At 37.1% G+C, this 21,841-nt stretch overlaps 1 protein-coding gene across 10 annotated transcripts in view; it reads right to left on the reverse strand.

Annotated features, from left to right (window-relative positions):
* Positions 1-21,841, reverse strand: part of COL24A1 (collagen type XXIV alpha 1 chain) — a 305,122-nt gene that overhangs the window by 32,174 nt on the left and 251,107 nt on the right. For 8 of the 10 annotated variants that reach the window (XM_053592398.1, XM_053592400.1, XM_053592399.1 and 5 more), the window contains 6 exons: positions 20,718-20,825; positions 18,926-19,033; positions 18,782-18,835; positions 17,827-17,889; positions 12,892-12,945; positions 1,901-1,936 (listed from right to left, as the gene is read on the reverse strand). In XM_053592398.1, the coding sequence (XP_053448373.1) occupies positions 1,901-1,936; positions 12,892-12,945; positions 17,827-17,889; positions 18,782-18,835; positions 18,926-19,033; positions 20,718-20,825 (423 nt within the window). The remainder of the gene's footprint in view (positions 1-1,900; positions 1,937-12,891; positions 12,946-17,826; positions 17,890-18,781; positions 18,836-18,925; positions 19,034-20,717; positions 20,826-21,841) is intronic. The other 2 variants (XM_053592402.1, XM_053592401.1) reach the window with 2 other exon arrangements.

Consider the following 21,841-nt stretch of genomic DNA (forward strand, 5'->3'; position numbering starts at 1 on the left):
ACCTTCAAGTCAAAGTCTCAGGATGACAAGATGAGTAGGAACTCTGTACCACACGCAATGAGCATGGCCCAAACCATCAGCCAGTCTGCCATGAGTAAAGACCTTCAAGACAAAGTCTCAGGATGACAAGATGAGTAGGAACTCTGTACCACACGCAATGAGCATGGCAGAGAAACAGACACAAAAGCCAGGAGGTGAGAAGAGAGCAGGAAGAGCTGGAAAAGAGATGTGACCCGGCTGTAGAATCTGGTGGAGACTAAACAGCCCAGATATTTCCATGGGCTTTCTGAGACCTGGCTCCCCCAGTTCCTTCACCAGTCTAAGACCCTTCTTCAAAACCGTTTTTGTTTTGCCCCTGCTTCCCTTTGGTGATTGCCTAACTGGTGCCCTAACTGCTTTATTCTGGATGCCGTATTTCTACAGGTACCACCCAAGATTGCATCCTAATTCATTGGGCTTGTAATCCATCAGAACTACCTAAGTTTTTTTCTCTTGAAATGCTTGTGACATTGTCATAGGCAATTGAGGTTTCCTAATCCTGATGGAAACTTATGTTCCAGCCACAGTACTTGGAGAGGATGTCGGGGAGGCCAGCAGAGCCAGACAGGTGTGGAAACTGGGATAATTCCAAGCCTCACTGCTTTTCCTTTCCCCCCTTCACTCCTCCTGGGAGACATGGCTTCCCTGTGCGCATCCATCCTTGCTTTCTGTTACATTATGTCTGCTCAGAATAGATGACAGTTGTGATTCGGCAAGTCAAACCCATCTATATGAATGCCCTGTAGGGATTTTTAGGCTATCTGAAATCACGTACTTTTCCTTTCTAAGTTAATTAAGTTAATTAATAACTGCAACTTCATTATTCTGAGTCCTAAGCATACCCTATGATGAGGAGCAAAAATCTCAGCTGTCACTATGTAATCTTCTATATATATATATATATATAAAAAAAAATCTTCTTATATATATCTGTATATATATATATATCTTTTTTTTTTTTTTTTCAAAACATGTGACAGCAGAGAGGCAACCTACTGTATGGTCATCTCCTTACCTTTGAATCAGGACTTTAACGCTCTATTTAAGTTTATTCTTACAGGCCTTACTCAGTTTCAATCTTTCTCATTTCATTCTATGCCTGACTTCTATGTACAGTTGTTGCTTTAATAAGTTCAGCATGAATCCCATGCCAAAAAGGTAGATTTCAACTGCTCTTGCCACAAAAACGAAAAAGGGTCACTACGTGAACTGATATGTCAATTTGCTTCACTGTAACCACCTTTTTACTATCTGTATGTATCCTGTAACTTCATGTTGTGTATTTTAAATACACTCTATAGAAATCTGTTAAGAAAAATAAGTTCAGCACAATCTCTGCTGGGAGATGGCTCCTTTACAAAATGTCTTCTTTAACTTGGAATAATTGGCATTCTAGAAATGTTGGAAACAGAGCCAGTGCAAGCTATCTAGGTCATGAAAATGCCGTATACCTTTGCCCATCCTCTGCCATTGCTTCTAGTTGGCTGAAATAAACAAGTAATGATTTGCTTCTTCTTAGCAGCTCTCTTAGGGGCTGGCTGGACATACGCCCAAAGTGACTTGGAACTGTTCTTGTTCTGGGACTGGAGAAGACCCACACCTCCTCTCCTGATGCCTGAAAAGTCACAAACTCCAATTCATACAGCCATCTGGAGAGAATGTTCTTAGAACATTTAGGGCTTATCTTATTTCACTGCAGTACACCACGTAGGTCACTTCTACCTCTTGACAACTGTAACTTTATTTTTATGCCACAAGTATCAGAAACATACTAATGAACGACTTAAACAACATTCTTGCTTTTATGGCGCTAATAGCCTAGTGCCAGGGATATTATAATCAGAAATTTAGTTAAACTTACACTTTCACCTCTAAAGCCCTTTTCTCCTCTGGGTCCCTAAAAAAAAAACACAAAAAAACAAAAAAGATGTTAGTTCAGGGTTGATAGTTATTTACTGAATATAGTTGTACAAAGAAACATGACAACTTCTGAGTTTGCTTTTTCTATCTAGTAATAATTGGTTTGTTATATAAACTGTGACTTTCTTTCCTTAAATAAAGAAAAGCAAAAAACAAAAACAAGCTACTGATTCATACTGTTATCTGTTTTACAATTTTTAGCTCTACCTTAAGAGATAACTGAGATAACTACTATCACTCTATTATCTGACAATCATATACAAAATGATTTAAAAAGGAAATTCTTTCTTTATTAGGTTAAATTCTTCTAACATTTGTTTCTCCCCAACTCTGTAAATCCTGCATCTGGGTGGGTTTCCTCCTCTTTCTGCTCTCCCTCTTAAGCTGTATCCTAAAAATTTTTATATGTTGCATACATTTTCATTCAGTGCAAGGTATTTTCTCATATTCCTTGAGACTATCTATGATTAGTGAGAAGTGTGTAATTTAATTTTTAGGTGTTTGGACGTTTCCCATTATCTTTATTAATTTCTAGCTTAATTTTGTTAGGGCAAAAGGGCATACCTCCTCTGACTTCCGCTCCACTAAGTTTAGTAAAATTTGTTTTATGATTCAAAATACCATCCATATTGATGAATGTTTCATATACACTTGAAAGAAAAGGTGTAGTCTGCTATTGTTGAGAGGACTTCTAAACACTGCTTCTAAAACTTTGGTTGATATTTTTGTGTTCATCCCTGTGGAAATTATTGTTTTTTTCAGTAAAAAATGAAAATAATACTATTCACCTGTTATAGAACCTAAATTAATACCTTTGCAATATAATAGGAATGTTCTTCCTCATCAATCTACATTTCTCTAGATAATTAAAACACCTAATATTTAATAAGTTATGATAATATTTAAAATTCCATATTATGTTTTTTCTCATTTTTGTCATTATAAGCAGTGCTGTGAGAAATAGCCTTGCAAGTAAAAATTTTGGTGAAAGATTGCCCTAAAGGAAATTTGTTTGGAATTGTATGCACACTGTAAAAGCATGAGACTGCATAGTTCTCCTGAGTCATCCTGTGCCCTTTATCAATTTGGTAAGCCAAAAATACTATTTTACTACTTATTCATCATTTATTACTTCTTTTGTGTTTTCTGTCTTTTATTTAACTCATTTTAAATTAGGATGTTGACTTTCAAAGCCAGATTTTTAAGATATCTTCGTAGAACATTTTAAAAATATCCTTTTCTATTCCCAACCCAGAATTAACAACCCTGGTACTATGTAAATACATTTTCCTACTTTTTCCTAATCAAATATTACGTATGTCTGAGAGATATTGCTCATGCCTTATAATATAGGGATTATACTACATACACACTCTTCTATGAATTATGTTTTGCCGATGTTAATAATACACCATGAAATACCTGAAAAGAAACCAAGCTAGATATAACTAATTATTTTAAATAATACTTGCTGGACTCAAATTACCCAATTTACAAATGAGCATTCATGTAATTTCAAGGATTTTTTTTTCCAATACAAACAATGTTGTGAAAAAATTCTTTGTAAAATTCCCTTAATCCATTGGGTACTTTCACAACTATAGAACAAATTCCTCAAAGTGGAACTACTTCATTAAATGTATGTATTTATATCTTAACAAGCTTTCCATAAAGGCTCTTATTCACATTTTTACCAGTGAATAAACCAGAGTCCCATTTCTCTCTCTATCCCCTTCTGAGAGGTTAGATGTAATATCTCATTTCACTTTAATTTGTATTTTTCTGACTTAAAATTAGGTAAGCAACTTTCTAAGACAACAGTTGACCTTTGGGTTAGTTCTTCATTTTTCTAATGAGTTTTCTATCTTTTCAAACCAATATACTATGTATAAAAGCTATGAATATATTAATTTGTCATATGTTGTATGCTTTACTCATATTTCTTTCAACCTATTCATTTTTGACTTTATTTGTGAAATGTTTTATCCATACACAATTAAAATTTTTTCAACTTTTCAAATATATGCTTCCTTTTACAGTTTTCAGATTTCTTGTCTTATATAAAAGGTCTCCCCACCTTTAAACTATATTCTAGTTTTCTAGATTATTTTTTAAAGATTTTTATTGTTTTAATTTTTACATTAAAGTTTTTACAATTTCATCTAGGATTTTTAATTTTATTTATTTATTGACAGATAATTATTTTTTTAGATTCAGGGGTACATTGCTGATATTTTACATTGATTTGTTACATAGTGGTGAAGTCTAGGGTTATTGTATAACCCTCACCAGATTAGTGAATGTGGTACCCATTGGGTCATTTTTTCATCCCAGACCCTCCTTCAAAACCTCCTGCCCTTTTAAGTCTCCAATATCCATTAGCCCACTGTCTACACCCATGAGTGTGCATTATTTAGCTCCCACTTAGAAGTGAGAACATCCAGCATTTGACTTTCTGTTTTGAAGTTATTTCACTTAAGATAGTAGCCTCAAGTTCCATCCATGTTCCTACAAAAGACATGAATTTATCCTTTTTTATGGCTGAGTGGTATTCCACACACCACATTTTGTTTACCTGATCATCAATTTCATTTAGGATTTAAAACAAATTTTTAGTGAAATGGAGTTCCAATTTCTTACAGCAGTAATGCTACTCAAACTAATGCCATCTTCCATACCTGTCACTGGCATAAGAGTGGGCATGGAAAATTTTTTATTTTTGCCATGGTGGGATTATAGATCACTTTTTTTACTCTTTAGATAATTATGTCTGCACACAGGTCTTGAGAAATTGTCATCTTGCTATAAGCCCAATTATGAAGCTAATATTCAAGATAGCAGAATAGAGATATGAAAAGAACCTGGTCTTGAATACCATGAGTGAGTCACCAAATCAACCACGTCTGAAGCCCTTCCTGCCTCTCAACTTCCCATAATGTGATATTGTTAAGGTTAGTTTGATTCAAGTTTTCCTATTACTTGCAGCCCAAATCATCCTAACTGGTAATTCATTTCTGTCATAAGTAAATTCCTATATATTTTTTGATCTGATTCTGAGTTCTAGTCTGTTACACCAATCTGTTCATTTCTTTGTACTATTATGTAGTTTCATTAACAGTGACTTTATTCTTTTAAGCAAGGTCCTCACCCCCACTATTTTTTGTGCGATGTTTTTGCATTCTCAAACACTTATCCTTTCATAATGAAATTTTCTTCTTAGAATGGAAAAAGAAAAACAGAATATGGAAAAAATTGATGTGCATGTTGAATGATATAAGACCCTTTAAGGTCTATCTATAAGCAAAACACAGTAAGATATTTTAATTGAGTCATTTCTTATTACATTTTCCTTGGCCAATTAATATATCATAGTTTTGACAGAGAATAATCATTCTGTAATCAGAACAGTATGTTTTTTAACTTGCTAAAGAAGCACCTACTAAAATATGAGAATTCTTCCACTTGCAGAAGCCTACATGTATTTTTACCCTTTGCCTCTAAAATTCTCAGGACAAGGGGCCATGGAAAGATGTGTGAGTAGAAAACTCCTGTGGGGTGGGAGGGAAGAAACTTTCAGTGATCATCCCTCCACACAAATATCAAATTTAGCTACTAAGTGAGCACTTTCGGAAAAACCAAAGATCAGGTGAGTGATCATGCTGGCTGGTTTTAACATTTTATCAAGGAAAGAGGCAGTGAAGAGGACAGACAAGACAATCTTGGTTGCTTTTGCCACCCCTCTCTTATCCCCCACCAGCATATAGAGTGGAGAGAGAATCTGTGTGCTTAGGGGAGGGAGGGTGAAGTGATTGTGGGACTTTGTATTGAAACTCAGGGATGCACTGACATAGGGGAACACAGCACAGGCAGAATTCTGCTGGTTCAGAGAGAGCTTTTAGACCAGCTCACCTGAAACCTGAGTTCTGGCTAGCCCCACTACTGGCTGATGGAAAGCACCCTGGGCTTGGATTAAATTTGTACTATAGTAAAGCCACAAAGATTGCCGTCTTTGGGCAATCCTGTGGCTGTGCCTGCTTGGAACTAATGGACTTGAGGTGCCCATGACTCAGTGAGACACCAGTGGTGATGGCCAAGCCAGTGTCTATGTCACCCCTTCCCCAACTACAGGCGGAGTGGCTCAGGAAGAGTATTCTTCTACTTGGGGAAAGGAAAAGGAAGACTTCAGAGGACTTTTTTTTGTAACTAGACTACCAACACAGCCACAGTAAAATAGAGTACCAAGTAGACTCCTAAAGACCCTGAGTCCAGGCCTTAGTTCATGGATGGCATTTCTGGACATACCCTGGGCCAAGAGGAAACATGCTACCTTGAAGGAAAGTGCCCAGTTCTGGCAGGGGTTCACCACCTGCTGACTTAAGAGTTCCTGAGCACTAAATAAACATTAGAGGTAGCCAGGCATGTCACCAAAAACTTTGATAAAACTGGGCTGGCTTTAGGTGTGGCCTGGCACTTGTGACCACAAGGGAGTGCCATGTTACTCCTCCCCCAACTCCAGCAGCCCAGGACAGAGACTAAGGGAAGAGTGTGAGAGATTTTGCAATCTGGGGAATTCTCTTATGTCTTACCCAAATTCACCAAGGCAGTACCACCAGTAGTCTTGAAGAGTCAGATTACTGGGTTTAGGGCGTCCCTGGTACTTCTTTGGCTGCACTGACCAAAGACTTAGATCATAACATTCAATTTCCTTTGAATACTTGGAAAGCCTTCTCATGACAGGTTCCAACAGGCCCAGACTGTGAAGATTAAAATAAATACCTAACTCTTCAATGCCCAGAAGCATCAAGAACATCCAGGACTACTTGACTTCACCAAACATACTAAATAATGTACCAGTAACCAATCCTGAAAAGATAGAGATAGGTGATTAGTCAGACAAATAATTCAAAATAGCTATTTTGAGGAAGCTCAACAAACTTCAAGACAACACGGAGAAGGAATTCAAAGCCTATCAGAGAAATTTAACAAAGAAATTGAAATTTTTAAAAAAGCAGAAATTATGGAGCTGAGGAATTCAATTGACAAACCAAGAGGTGCATCAGTTCCTCAACAGGAGAATTGACCAAGAAGAACAAAGAATTAGCCTGGAGATAAGATATCTGAAAACACACACTCAGAGGAGAAAAAAAGAAGAAAGAACAAAAAAGAAAAAAGAACACCTATAAGATCTAAAAAATAGCTTCAAAAATGCAAATCTAAAAGTTATTGGCCTCAATAGTCACAAACCAAGGCTCAGATGAGGTAGAGAAAGTGACTGTGGTAGAAAGTTCATTTAAGGATATGATAACAGAGAATATTCTACAATTAAAGAAATATATAAATATCCAGGTACAAGAAGGTCATAGAACACAAAGCATATTTAACCCAAACAAGACTACCTCAAGGCATTTAATAATCAAGCTCCCAAAGGTCACAAATAAAGAAAAGGTCCCAAGAGAAGGAAGAAAACAGAAAAAACAGGGTATTATATGCTACAAAAATTTCCTTCAAACATGAAGGAGAAATACTTAAGTTAAGAGGACATTAGTCAGCTAGAAGAAGCTTCTGAAGGTATACAACTCAGTGGTAACAGAAAGTATACAATATAGACTACTCTATTGCTGCAGTTACAGAGTATAAACCATCTATAGCTTGAGTAGGAAGACTAAAAGACAAAACTATCAAAAACAACTATAACTTTTAAAGAGATGAAAAAATTAAAAAGTGGATGGGGCGGAGATGGCATTAAAGGGTAGAATTTATGTAAGATTTCTTTTTCTTTTTTATTAAATCGTAGCTGTGTACATTAATGCGATCCTGGGGCACCATATACTGGTTTTATAGACCGTTTGACACATTTTCATCACACTGGTTAACATAGCCTTCCTGGCATTTTCTTAGTTATTGTGTTAAGACATTTACATTCTACATTTACTAAGTTTTACATATACCCTTGTAAGATGCACTGCAGGTGTAATCCCACCAATCACCCTCCCTCCGCCCACCTCCCCTCTCTTTTTCTTAAAGCATACTACCAGAGAAAATCCCACACAGGAAGATAGGAAGGAAGGAGAAACTAAAAAGAGGATCACAAAACAATAAGAAATCAAATAATAATTAGTCATAATATTGAATGTGAATGAACAAACTCTCCAAACAAAAGACAGAGAGTGGCTGAATGGATAAAAAGACAAGAGCCAATTAATTATATGTTGCCTGCTAGAAACCTACTTCACCTACAAAGACTTAACAGATTGAAGGTCAAGAATGGAAATTAAAAAAGAGCAAGAGTAGCTACACTTTTATTTCAACACAAAAACTAGAAAAACAGAAAAAGAAGGTCATTATATAATGATAAAGGGGTCAATTTAGGAAGAGGATATTACAGTTCTAAATATATATGTACCCAACACTGGAACATCCAGAAATATTGAACAAATCTATGAATACACATATTGTCAAAGCTAACGAAAGAGAGCACAATAAAATAATCTTTGGAGATCTCAACACTCCATTTTCAGCACTGGACAGATCATCCAAACAGAAAATCAATAAAAAAATTGGACTTAATCTGTACTACAGACCAAATGGCCCTAACAGATATTTACAGAACATTTTATCCAAAAACTGCAGAACACACATTCTTCTCCTTAGTTCATGGATCATTCTCAAGGCAAGACCATAGGTTACGCCATAAAAAAGACTTAAGGAACTCAAAAAATTGAAAACATACCAAATATTTTCTCTGACCGCAATGGAATAAAACTAGAAATCAAAAACAAAAGGAATAATGAAAACTATAAAACACATGAAAATTAAACAATATACTGCTCCTGAATGAACAGTGGGTCAATGCAGGAGATTAAGAAGAAAATTTTGAAAATTCTGGGAACAAATGAAAATGAGAACACAACATCTCATATGGGATACAGTAAAAGCAATAACAAGAGGAAAGGTTATAGTGATAAATGCTTACACAGAAAAGTAGGAAGGCTTCAAATACACAACCTTATGATACATCTCAAAAAATTAGAAAAACAGGAGGAAATCAAATGCAAAATAGAAGAAAAGAAACAAGAAAGATCAGACAAGAAATAAATGAAATTGAAACCAAAAATTTATGAAAGAGCAATAAAACAGAAAATTGTGGGTTTTTAAAAAGAGATAAAATAGACATCTTTAGCCAGATTAATGAAGAAAAAAAAGAAGATTCAAATAAATAGAGAAGTGAAAATGCAGACTTACAATTGAAATTGCAGAAATCCAAAGGAGCATAAGAGACTATTATGAGCAACCATGTGCCAATAAATTGGAAAGCCTAGAAAAAATGTATAAATTCCTAGACACATACAAGATTGAACCAGGAAGAAATCCAAAACTTGAATAAAACCAATGACAAGTAACGAGATAGAAGCAGTCATAAAAAGTCTCCCATCAAAGAAAAGCTCAGTACCCAATGAGCTTTACTGCTGACTTCTATCAGGCATTCAAGGAAAAACTGATACCAACCCTACTTAAATAAACTAGAGAAAATCTCTGATGAATGTAGATTCAAAAATCCTCAACAAAATACTAGCAAACTGAACTCGATAACACAGGTAAGAGGTTATTCATCATGATAAAGTGAGATTCACTGCAGGGATGTAAGAATGTTTCAATATATGCAAATCAATCAACGTGACACGTCATATCAACAGAATGAAGGACAAAAACCACATGATGATTTCAACTGATGTTGAAAATGCATCTGAAAAAGTTCAAAATTCCTTCATGATAAAACTCTCAAAAACTGAGTATAGAAGGAACTTAACCTCAACCTGATAAAAGCCATGTGTGACAAATCCACAGCTAGTACCATATTGAATGGGGAAAAACAGAAAGGCTTTCCTTAGCTCTGAAACAAGACAAGATGCCCACTTTCACATCAGATGACAGAACAGCTAAATTGAAAAAAAAAGCAAACACATCAAATTATCATCATTTGCTGTTGATAAGATCTTCTATCTAGAGCAGGTGTCCTCAAACTGCGGCCCATGGGCCACATGAAGTGGTGTGAATTGTATTTGTTCCTGTTTTGTTTTTTACTCCAAAATAAGATATGTGCAGTGTGCACAGGAATTTGTCCATAGTTTTTTGTTTTAAACTATACTCCGGCCCTCCAACGGTCTGAGGAACAGTGAATTGGCCCCCTGTTTAAAACATTTGAGGACGCCTGCTCTAGAGAAACCTGAAGAGTCCTGATAAACAAATTCAGTAAAACTGCAGGATATAAAATAAACGTATAAAAATTTGTAGCATTTTTATATGTCAACAGCACACAATAAAAAAGAAACCAAGAGGCGGCACCTGTGGCTCAGTGAGTAGGGCGCCGGCCCCATATGCCGAGGGTGGCAGGTTCGGACCCAGCCCCAGCCAAACTGCAACAGAAAAATAGCCGGGCGTTGTGGCTGGCGCCTGTAGTCCCAGCTGCTCGGGAGGCTGAGGCAAGAGAATCGCGTAAACCCAAGAGTTAGAGGTTGCTGTGAGCCGTGTGATGCCACAGCACTCTACCCGAGGGCGGTATAGTGAGACTCTGTCCCTACAAAAAAAAAAAAAAAAAGAAACCAAGAATGTAATCCCATTTAAAACAGCTACAAATAAAATACCTAGGAATAAACTTAACCAAAGAAGTGAGAGATATCCTTAATGAAAACTATAAAGCAGCAGTTCTCAACCTGTGGGATGGCATTAGGAAGGTTGAGAACCACTGCTATAAAGCATTGATGAAAGAAATTGAAGAGGACACACAAAAAATGGAAAGATAGTCCTGCTTATGGATTAGAAGAATGAATCTTATTAAAATATACATCTTACCCAAAACAATCTGCAGATTCAGTGCAATCACCATCAAAATACCAATGATATTCTTCACAGGAATAGATAAAATAATCCTAAAATGTATATGGAACTACAAAAGAATCAGAATAGTCAAACCCATCATGAGTAAAAAGAACAAAACTGAAGGACTCGCACGACCTGACTTCAAATTATACTAAAGAGCTGTAGTAACCAAAAGAGCATGGATACTGGCATAAAAACAGACACATAGATCAATGGAACAGAATAAAAAACTCAGGAACAAATCCACACATCTATGGCGAACTTACCCTTGACAAAGTTGCCAAGAACGTACAGGGAGAAAAGGACGGTCTCTTCAACAAATGATGCTGAGAAAACTGCATGTCCATATGCAGAAGAATAAAACTATGCCCTTATCTCTTGCCATATACAAAAGGCAAATGAAAATGGGTTAAAGATTTAAATCTAACATGAGAAACTATGAAACGACTTAAAAAAAACATTGGGGAAATGCTTCAGGACATTGGTCTGGACAAGGACTTCTTGAGTAACACCCCCAAACACAGGCAATCAAAGCAAAATTAGATAAAGGTGATTACACCAAGCTAAAAAGCTTCTGTCCAACCAAGGTAACAATCAACAAAGTGAAGAGACAGCCCACAGAATGGGAAAGAATACCTCCAAACTACCCACATGACAAGGCATTTGTAATTAGAATATATAAGGAGCTCTAACATTTCAACAGGAAAGAAACAAATGAGCCGATTAAAAAACGGGCAAATGATCTGAATAGAAATTTCTTAAGACACACAGATGGCCAACAGGTACATGAAAAAATGCACAACAGTATTAGTCATCTGAGAAATGCAAATCCAAACCACTACGTGATTTCTCACCCCAGTTAAAATGGCTTTTATCAAGAATTTGGGCAGTAGGGCGGTGCCTGTGGCTCAGAGGAGTAGGGCGCCGGCCCCATATGCTGGAGGTGGCGGGTTCAAACCCAACCCTGGCCAAAAACTGCAAAAAAAATGAAAAAAAGAATTTGGGCAGTAATAAATGCTGGCAAGGATGTAAAGAGAGGGGGAAGCCTCATACACTGGTGGTGAAATGTAAATTAGTGTAACCACTATGGAAAATGGCGTGCAGTTTCTTCACAAAACTGAAAATAGAACTACCACATGACCCTGCACTCCCTTGGCTGAGTATATATCCAAAGGATGGGAGACCAGTAGAGGCAGTCCCTACTCAGACATAAATAAGTTCTGTAGGTTTGTTCTTAAGTTGAATTTGTATGTAAGTTGGAACAGGTATATTCCCTTTTTACTTGTAATAGTCTCCTTTTGTAAGTGTGAGTCATGCCTAAGTCAGATGTTTGTAACTCGGGGACTGCCTGTTACAAGGTGTCCACCATCAGCCTAAGAGTCCATCATCAGACAAATGGATAAAGACGTTGTGGTTCACAGATACAATGGAATATTACATAGCCATAGAAAGAATGAAATCCTGCCATTTGCAACCACACGGATGGAACTGGAGAACATCACATTACATGAAATAATACAAGCACAGAAAGATGAATCTTACAGGTTCTCACACAAATATGGCAGAGAAATGTTAAAACCAATTGATCTCATACAGACAAGAGAGTAGGATGATGGGTGCCAGAGCCTGGGGAGGAGAGTGGGTTGGGGGATAAAGAGGTATGGTCGATGGGTGCAAAAAAATAGACAGTTACATAATATAACCATATTTGTCAGCATAACACAGTGACTCCAATCAACAATAAGTTAGGATATACTTTAAAATAACTAAGAGAGTAGAAACAGAATGTTCCTAACACAAAGAAATGATAAATGCCTGAGGTAAGGGATATCCTAGCTACCCAGATTTGATTAATTCACATTGTACGCCTATATCAAAACATCGCCTGTACCCTATAAAGATATATAACTATTATGTACCCACAATAATTAAAAACAAAAAATAAAAAAAAATGAATAAAAATCCCAGGCTGATTCTTGGTGGATTATTCTAGAAATAGGATTAAAGGGAAAAAGGCATGAGACAGAAAAAAGATCAGTATTCTGGCAAACTTACATTTCTACCTGTGGGGCCTGTTATACCTTCTCTGCCATGGGGACCAGTGTTTCCCTGTTAAGGTAAAAGGAGAATTGTCTCATTGTCAGCATACTTCATAAAAAGTTTATAGAACTTCCTGTACAATGGTAAAATAACCATGCTTACATAATTGTACTTTTTATTATAAAATCTTACGGTGCTAACATAAACACAGCAATCTTGATTAAACAATGTATGATGAAATTCTGCATATTATCACCATTTCCTATCAGGAATGTAACATTTATATCATTTCTAACATATTGAAAAATCACCGTTGTAACTTTTTCCCCCTAATGCTGGCCCAGTACTACAATTTTTATGTGATGATAACCTCAATAAGGCATTTTATATGTGTGTTAATACATAACAAAGAAAACCATATAAAAACTGAAAAGATGAACGCATTTTTGAATAAATTTCTGTGCAGATGTTGAAGGAGCAGATGTTTGAGTAGCATGACATGTGGAAGAGAGAAAGTGTATAGCAAGGACCAGAGGGCATCATATATGACAAACTACTGTTGCATGACCAGAGATGCGAAAGAACAGCAGCTTTGCCGTGGGTATAAGCTTGCTCCCGTAATTATTAAGGGTAAACAAGAAACAGACTACACCGCATGGGATGGCGTGTAGCCAAGGATCTTTATTCTTGACCACCTTATATACACTGGTGGTCACGTACACACTTAATCCTTGATCTCTAACTCTTTCTATCTAACCTTAACTTGTGAGGAGACACCAAGTCTACAAATCAGCACAATTTCCTCTGCTTTTTCTTTCTTCTTAGACGTGTTAATTCTTGAGCAAGGTATCCAAATAAAAATCACAAAAAACTCCTGGGGAAGAAGGGGAAACAAATCCCTCAAGCACACACTTAGTTTGCCTCATAATGGAGTAATGACTTTGTTCTTCCACAAGGCAGAGACCTTTAGGCTCCAAACACAATGTGTTTTTTTTTTTTTTTTTTTAATTTTTCTTTTGTTTTATTTATTTATTTTTTTTATTAAATCATAACTGTATACAATGATATGATTATGGGGCATCATACACTCACTTCATAAACCATTTGACACATTTTTATCACAGTGGTTAACATAGCCTTTCCGGCGTTATCTCAGTTACTGTGCCAAAACATTTACATTCTACATTTACCAAGTTTCGCAAATACCCCTGTAATATGCACCACAGGTGTGATCCCACCGATTCCCCTCCCTCTACCCACCCCCCCCTTTCCCACTTCCCCCTATTGTTAAGTTGTAGCTGGGTTATAGCTTTCATGTGAGAGTCCCAAATTAGTTTCATAGTAGGGCTGTGTACATTGGGTATTTTTTCTTCCATTCTTGGGATACTTTACTAAGAAGAATATGTTCCAGCTCCATCCATGTAAACATGAAAGAGGTAAAGTCTCCATCTTTCTTTAAGGCTGCATAGTATTCCATGGTATACATATACCACAATTTATTAATCCATTCGTGGATCGATGAGCACTTGGGCTTTTTCCATGACTTAGCTATTATGAATTGGGCTGCAATAAACATTCTGGTACAAATATCTTTGTTATGTTGTACCTGTCAACCTCTGGCCTGTATCCCCAGCGGAGAGATTGTAAGTTTCTGACCACGTGGGCTTAACAGGAGCATAACATCAGAGAAACTGTCCCGAAACAGGCTCTGAGTATGCCTCAGAGGGGAGCCCAGTTCCCTTTTTTGCCTTTGTGTTAGCCTAAGCCATTTTTAACCCATTACAGACTTGCCTTGTGTGGCTTATGTGGGACAGTTTAACCCACAAGCTACACTTCAGTTTTTTCCATCTGTGTAACAGGAATAAGAGCATGTACTTTATAGGGCCATAGCAAGGAAAGGAAACGTGTTTTTAGGACTCTAACCTGTTCTTTGATTAGGAAATAACCTTCACTAAGCTGGATCCCTGGTCAATTTCTGCCAAACTATAGAGTCTATCATTTCTAGATTAATACAAAACACACAATTTAGTTTTTTTCCAACAAACTCCACTCCAGCTTACACTGTCTTTGTGGCTCACACATAAAAGTAGAAATCTATCAGGCTTCCCCCACCCCCAACTTTTACCAAGGTATAGAACATACTACCTACTGAAATAATTGTGTTTTATATATAATCTTTTTTTTTTTGCAGTTTTTGGCTGGGGCTGGGTTTGAACTCACCACCCCACCACCACTGGTATATGGGGCCAGCGCCCTACCCCTTTGAATATAATCAAATTCTTAATTATCCATAATTATGTTATACACTGATGGACTTCTTTATAATAAATATTGCTTTTAAGGTCTTATTTATAGTAAGATCTCTTACTAGTCACATCTATTCATTCTAGTTTTATTATGGTCATGGGATCCATTGACTGATTTTATTTTATTTTTTGATTTTCTTTAGAGACAAGGTCTTATTCTTGTCAACCAAGCTGAAGTGCAATGTCATGATTACAGCTCACTTATAATCTCAAGCTCCTTGGTTCAGTTGATCCTCTTGCCTCAGCCTCCTAAGTAGCTGGGACTACAGGTATGTACCACTATGCCTTCCTAATAGACTGCTGGCTTTAATACTAAGCTGACATAGTATAAAAGAAATGACATGCTATTCTAAAAATAAATTAATAGAACCACTTTTAAACACAAAAATCAACTTTAAGTGAGAATTTGTAAATATAGTACCTGAAATTCAAAGATCCACAATTAAATCAAGGAATTATTCCTTAACCTAATCAAATGTATTCTCTAGACTGGCTTATCCCTGAAAAAAAAACACATGAAGAAACTTAGTTGTGATGAGACTCTCTGAAATCATGATTTGTTAAAAGAATGGAGAGGAGAATATAGACTGCAGAAAAATGTAAAGAGTGAACAATTATTTTTATCTAAATGTCTTCAAAAGGGTGCTGTAATTTTTAAGGTAGGTATCAGTTATCAACATAACTTTGATATGGAGGAAAGTTAATCCAGGTTTCCTGGTTCAACTGATTTTATTTGATTATCAAGTATTAATTGATTATTGGGCCAGTACTAGGCACTAGACCACTTTATCCATTCTATATTCTAATTCTGCAATTAGCAAGCAATCTTATAATACGATTTGGGCAATCAGACGCGGTTTCAAATTCTGGCTCCTCCATACACTAGTACAGTGGTTCTCAACCTTCCTAATGTCTCCTAATGCCACGACCCTTTAATACAGTTCCTCACGTTGTGGTGACCCCTGACCACAAAATTATTTTGTTGCTACTTTATAACTGTAATTTTGCTACTGTTATGACTTGTAATGTAAATATCTGATATGCAGGATGTATTTTCATTGTTACAAAGGGGTTGCGACCCACAGGCTGAGAACCACTGCACTAGTACTATATGGCTGTTAGCAAAATATCATTCAGAGACTTAGTTTCTCCACCTGCCACATGGGGATTCTAGCATCTCTCACTCTCAGAGAGTTTGGGCGGGATTAGATGAAATAAGGGATACGAACTGAACACCAGTCTTTGTCTCTTGCTAATATTAACCTATCAAGACTTTTCACTTGTCTCCTACAATGACTTCATAAACAAATATCTGTGCTTATAAATTAGTACTTATGAGCTCATTACCTGATCATTGCTATTGGTGAGCCGATAAAATTTTTGGACCTGCAAAGCAATATAGGTTCAGATCCTGGTCCACAGAGACCACCATTTTGTGAGACTCTTTTTAGAACAGTTGCTAGGCAGGTAGCCAACTTTTCTTTAATAATATCAAGAGAGAATTTAATTAATTACGAACAAAATAAAACTTGAACGAGTAGATTTAACTAATGAGGGAATGTATATAAACTATGAACTTAAAAGCAATATTTATCACAGAGTAGCCTATACACATATAACTTACCTGTGGATAATCAAGAGTTGGGCTTCACATAATAATAAAAGCACCAACTGTCCCTGGTTCTTCAGAAATCATGAAAATAAATAATACATTTATACCTGTAGAAATTTGAGAAGAGTCTTTAAACCAGCAATTCCCTCAAAAACACTGCTCTTTGAAAGAATTTATTGTAAAAGTGAGAGAAGGGGCATAGGGCTTTAAAAATCTGACTGTCTCGTGGTAGTTCTCCAAGATTCCTTTCTCCTGCATCCGAACCATTTCCCTTCCCCTTCTCTAACTCGCCCTGCCAGCTGCCCTCACTCATACAGACGGGATTAGTATGGCCAAGCCGTTGTTTGAAGTTTAATTTTTTTTCTTTTCAGTTTCATAAACCATCTAATCAATGAGGAGGATGTGATTTATAAAAACTAAAACAGATCAAAAAAAGCAACAAACAAACAAAAACAACCATCAGTACTTGCTGGTGGCTTATTTGTCCTACTTAGATTCTCTACTGTCCGTAATTACAGGCACTAAACTGCTAACTGGAGTTCTTCAGACCTTAATCTTTGCAACTCTTTAAAAGCAATTCCTTATCCCTGCAGGGCTACCTGACCCTGAGCTGGGAAAACACCACTACTGGGAAATATTTTTCAAAGTGTGGTCTCAAGAGCTCCCGTCATACTTGAACCTCCTACCGGTGATACCTGGGAGTGGTCTCTGCACTACATCTTAGAACATGCAACTGCTTTATGTTTTTGTTCCTGGTGTGAGTTAATTAATATATACATTATTCAGTCTTCACAGTGATTCCGATGATTCTTTTTTTAATAAGAACTGGGAAGTATGGGTGGTCTATGGGGGCATTTTGCTCATAATATATGAACTATATAAGGTTGAACATGGCATGTGCTCTTACAAGTTTTACCTTAAAAGTCATTTTACTCAAATATTTATTTGGAGTATATTAATTTGAGAACTCTTACATCCTGTAATAAGCACAGAATCACAATTTCCAGGCAGGTGGAACAACTTGACACTTACTCTCTGTCCAGGGGGACCTCTAGGACCTGATATTCCAGTAAGGCCAGCAGCCCCCTCAGGACCCTAGACATCAAAGTCAAAAAGATAAAATTTTCAGCTCTGTGTGAACATTTTACAAATGAAATAATCTCATACCAATCAATAATGGACAAAAAGAAGAAAAAATGAAAGAGGACAGTTGACACATGCTGAAGTATTTAGGAAGAAGTGTACCATGGCTGTAATTTGCTTAGAAACACACACAAAGTGGAGGGAGAGAGACAGATAGATAGAGAGGCACATGATATTGCAAGTTAGGGAAAACGTTAATGGTAAAATACAGGTAATGGAGATAGGTGTTTTTTATAAAATTCTCTCAACCTTGCTATGTGCTTAAAATTTTTCATCATAAAATGGTTTGTAAAAGAAATGAGAGGGAACAAAAATCATGTAGTGAAACTGTTAGAAAAATGTACATTTACATAAGTTTTAAAGCTAACATATCCAAAACACAAATATACATGTAACTCTGTACCAACTAAAATTTTACAGATTAAAAAAAACAAAAGCTTGGCTGGGTCTGGCTCCCTCCCTCTAATCTTAGCAATCTGGGAAGCCAAGGCAGGTGTATCACTTGAGCTTATAATTTCAAGACCATCCTGAGCAAGAGCAAGACCCCTGTTGCTACTAGAAATAGAGAAAACTAGCCAGGCATGATGGCGGGCACCTGTGGTCCGAGCTACTTGGGAGGCTGAGGCAAGAGGATTTCTTGAGCCCAAGAGCTTGTTTGAGGTTGCTGTGAGCTATGGTGCTACTCTACCCAGGGTGAGAGTCAGACTCTGTCTCCAAAAAAAGAAAAATAAATAAATAAATCTACAAAAGCTTAAGTCAGGGACTAAATACAGATATTTTAGGATTTCTCTCTCTCTCTTTTTTGTACATAGCTAGTAGACTAGCAGAAAATATGTAAACATACTTTGGGGCCTGGGAATCCTTGGAAACCTGTCAAACCTTGAACACCAGGTTCTCCCTGCAATGTGAACAGATAAGATAATTGTTATTGTACAATGGTGGCTGGTCTGTAGAATAAGGCTTGGTGAATTTCTGAGTTGGCACATACAGGCTGCCCTTTCAGGCCAGGCTCTCCACACGGTCCCTGATCACCTTGTGCTCCTTGGCGCCCTCTTTTACCTGGAATTCCAGGTTGGCCAGGTAGCCCTTGTTCACCCTATGGACAGAAAAAAGAAAGAGGATCTTAACTTTAGAAACTATAAACATATGGCTTTTAACTGAAAGCCAAATACAGGTACATCCGTAGACATAGTACAAGGTACGGGGGAAATTAAATTTTGCATGATCATCCTTTTTACCAATATTTTCCATACAAATAATAATTAATTAAATGAATAAGAGGTAGCAGTGGGAAAAGAAAATTCTAGAGACTATGGTGATAAGTGTGGAAAAGAGGGAAGGGTGTGGAAAGTGGAAAGTCGGAACCCTATAAAACCAGGAGGAGCACAGTAGAGCTTCAGAGAGGATGGTGAGGGTGTGGTGTGTGTGTGTCTGGGTGACTATATGTGATGGAACTTGTATTTTATTTGAACTGGTATCATTTTGCCACATTTCCCCCGCCATCCAGAGATGATTTAGTGAACTGATACCAGAAACAGAGTAGTTGCCTTATGCGTGAACTCTGATTTTAATCATGATCGTCTTATCAATCCCATCATTAAAAATTTTTCATTTTTTATGTTTCTGTTTCCTTATGTTCCTTTGATATAAACTGCATGTCTCTCCTAAAAGTTCACTTTAAGTATGTACTTAATCACTATTGTTGTATTTTTAAAAGTTGAATCTTTTTCATTTTCTTTCTGTTTTGTTTTTGAAATGGGAGTTAGAATATCTTTCATACCACACACACAAAAAAAATCTTAGGAATCAGGTGGATTTTATAAACAGGCTAATGAAAAATGATAATGGTAGACCTTGTCCAAAGAATATCTTAAGATTAGCAAATTATCCTTCAAAGTCTTGAGACAAACCTATACCTTTGGGACTTAATCAATATGGTTCCTTTTAATTACAGATTCACACATAGGAGATAGAGATTTTTCTTATTTCTTTTCCTAGGTTAGCACTTGGTCAGTTGCCTTGGGCTTTGGTATAGAGGGATACTCGTGGAATAAACATGAACAGAAGACTAACATTATATACACTGAGTAACTGGGTACCATTTTCAGTTTATCTGAATGGATCAGAAACCTGAATATTCTTTCAAAGTGGAACTGTGAAAATCAAGTTAAGAGGTAACAATGATAAGGATGCCAATGCTTCAGTCCTAGGCTTTTCTGAAAAAGCTTTAGACACTGGACTACTCTCTAAGTTGTCTGGGTCAGCCCTTCACTGAGATATTTCTAAGAGAGGTTTTTCTGGAAAGTCTATTAATGTGACAAAACTCCATGCAAGGAATGCTAAAGCAAGTCTTCACTGCTGTCACACTGACTCTAGGAAATCACCTACTGCTATCAGATTTATTAATTGATGGGTTAGGTTCACAGAGGAGTAGGAAGTATATTTTAAAAGTACGTATCTGGAAGTAAATAGATTTCTCTGATTTGGAGAACAAAGTAGATGATAGAGAAGAAGAACTAAAAAGAGTTAATGACAGCATTTTTTAAGGCATCCGCCATCCTGGGTAAATGAGTTGTTATGCTGAATTACATCTACATGGCTATCACGGGAGATGAACCTGTCAAGGCCACACGCTTCCCTTTTCCCTAGTGTGTCTTTGTTATATTAGTTGAATTTCACGAAAAGCTATGAATCTTACCATCCTGTGATCTAGACCATGAACACCAGGCCAGGGAAGATGGTCAATACTGCATGTCCATCAGAACAAGATATTAAAGTACCTTTGGGCCTAGAACTCCTGGGCTTCCTGGCAGGCCTGATGAGCCCTTTACTCCTCGAGGACCTGGAGACCCAGCCAGTCCTGTTCTTCCCGGGCTGCCTCTGATTCCCTAAATACACAGATAAGAAATGAATACTGGGAAAGTTCCTAGAAAATCAATCTAGAGGCTCAATAGATGTAGGCTACGTTCTGAAAGGCTGCTGTTGACATATTCCCCAGATTGGGGAGTTACCCTGGGCTTTTTTGCCAAATAAGTGAAATGTTTAAAAAATATTTGGGAATACCCAAAATTCACCTGAAATCTCTAATGATAATAAATGCAGTGATTTGAGGCTTTTAAAATGAAAGACCTGAGACAGTACAAAAATCTACCAGGACCATCTGACTTATGCAGCCTGGGGATGAAGCACATTTATTATAGTCTAACTCTGTTTTCTTCTTTTTAAAATTTCAGATAAATATGAGGATATGAATGTTTAGGTTACATTGTTCTCAATGCTAAGGTAAAGTTCAAGTTTTAGTTGGGCCCTTCACCCAGGGGGTGTGCTGGGTGCACATTGCACACATTAGGGGCAAACCCTGGTTCCTCCCCTCTCCTCCCTCCCTCCTCTCCCCGCCCTCTTGCTAGACTATTCTTGTGTTTCTTCGTATTCTGACTTTGGCTTTTACTCTGGTGTACATGACAACTCTAATAACTGATTAACGTCTCCTTGGGAAGAAACTTCTACTCTGCAACCACACACATACAGAAAACTCACTAAAAATAGTTCGATTGTAAATAAAGTTAAGCAAATGAACAGACAGTATATTCTTTTTTTTTTTTGTAGAGACAGAGTCTCACTTTATGGCCCTCTGTAGAGTGCCATGGCCTCACACAGCTCACAGCAACCTCCAACTCCTGGGCTTAAGAGATTCTCTTGCCTCAGCCTCCCGAGTAGCTGGGACTACAGGCGCCTGCCACACTGTCAGGCTATTTTTTTGTTGTTGTTGCAGTTGTCATTGTTTTAGCTGGCCGAGGCTCTGTTCAAACCGACCACCCTCGGTGTATGTGGCCCGCACCCTGCTGACTGAGCTACAGGTGCTGCCTGAAGTTGTGTTTCTAAGACACAAGGAATATAGGTTATT

The sequence above is a fragment of the Nycticebus coucang genome, chromosome 5 (assembly GCF_027406575.1).
Source record: "Nycticebus coucang isolate mNycCou1 chromosome 5, mNycCou1.pri, whole genome shotgun sequence".
Taxonomy (NCBI): domain Eukaryota; kingdom Metazoa; phylum Chordata; class Mammalia; order Primates; family Lorisidae; genus Nycticebus; species Nycticebus coucang.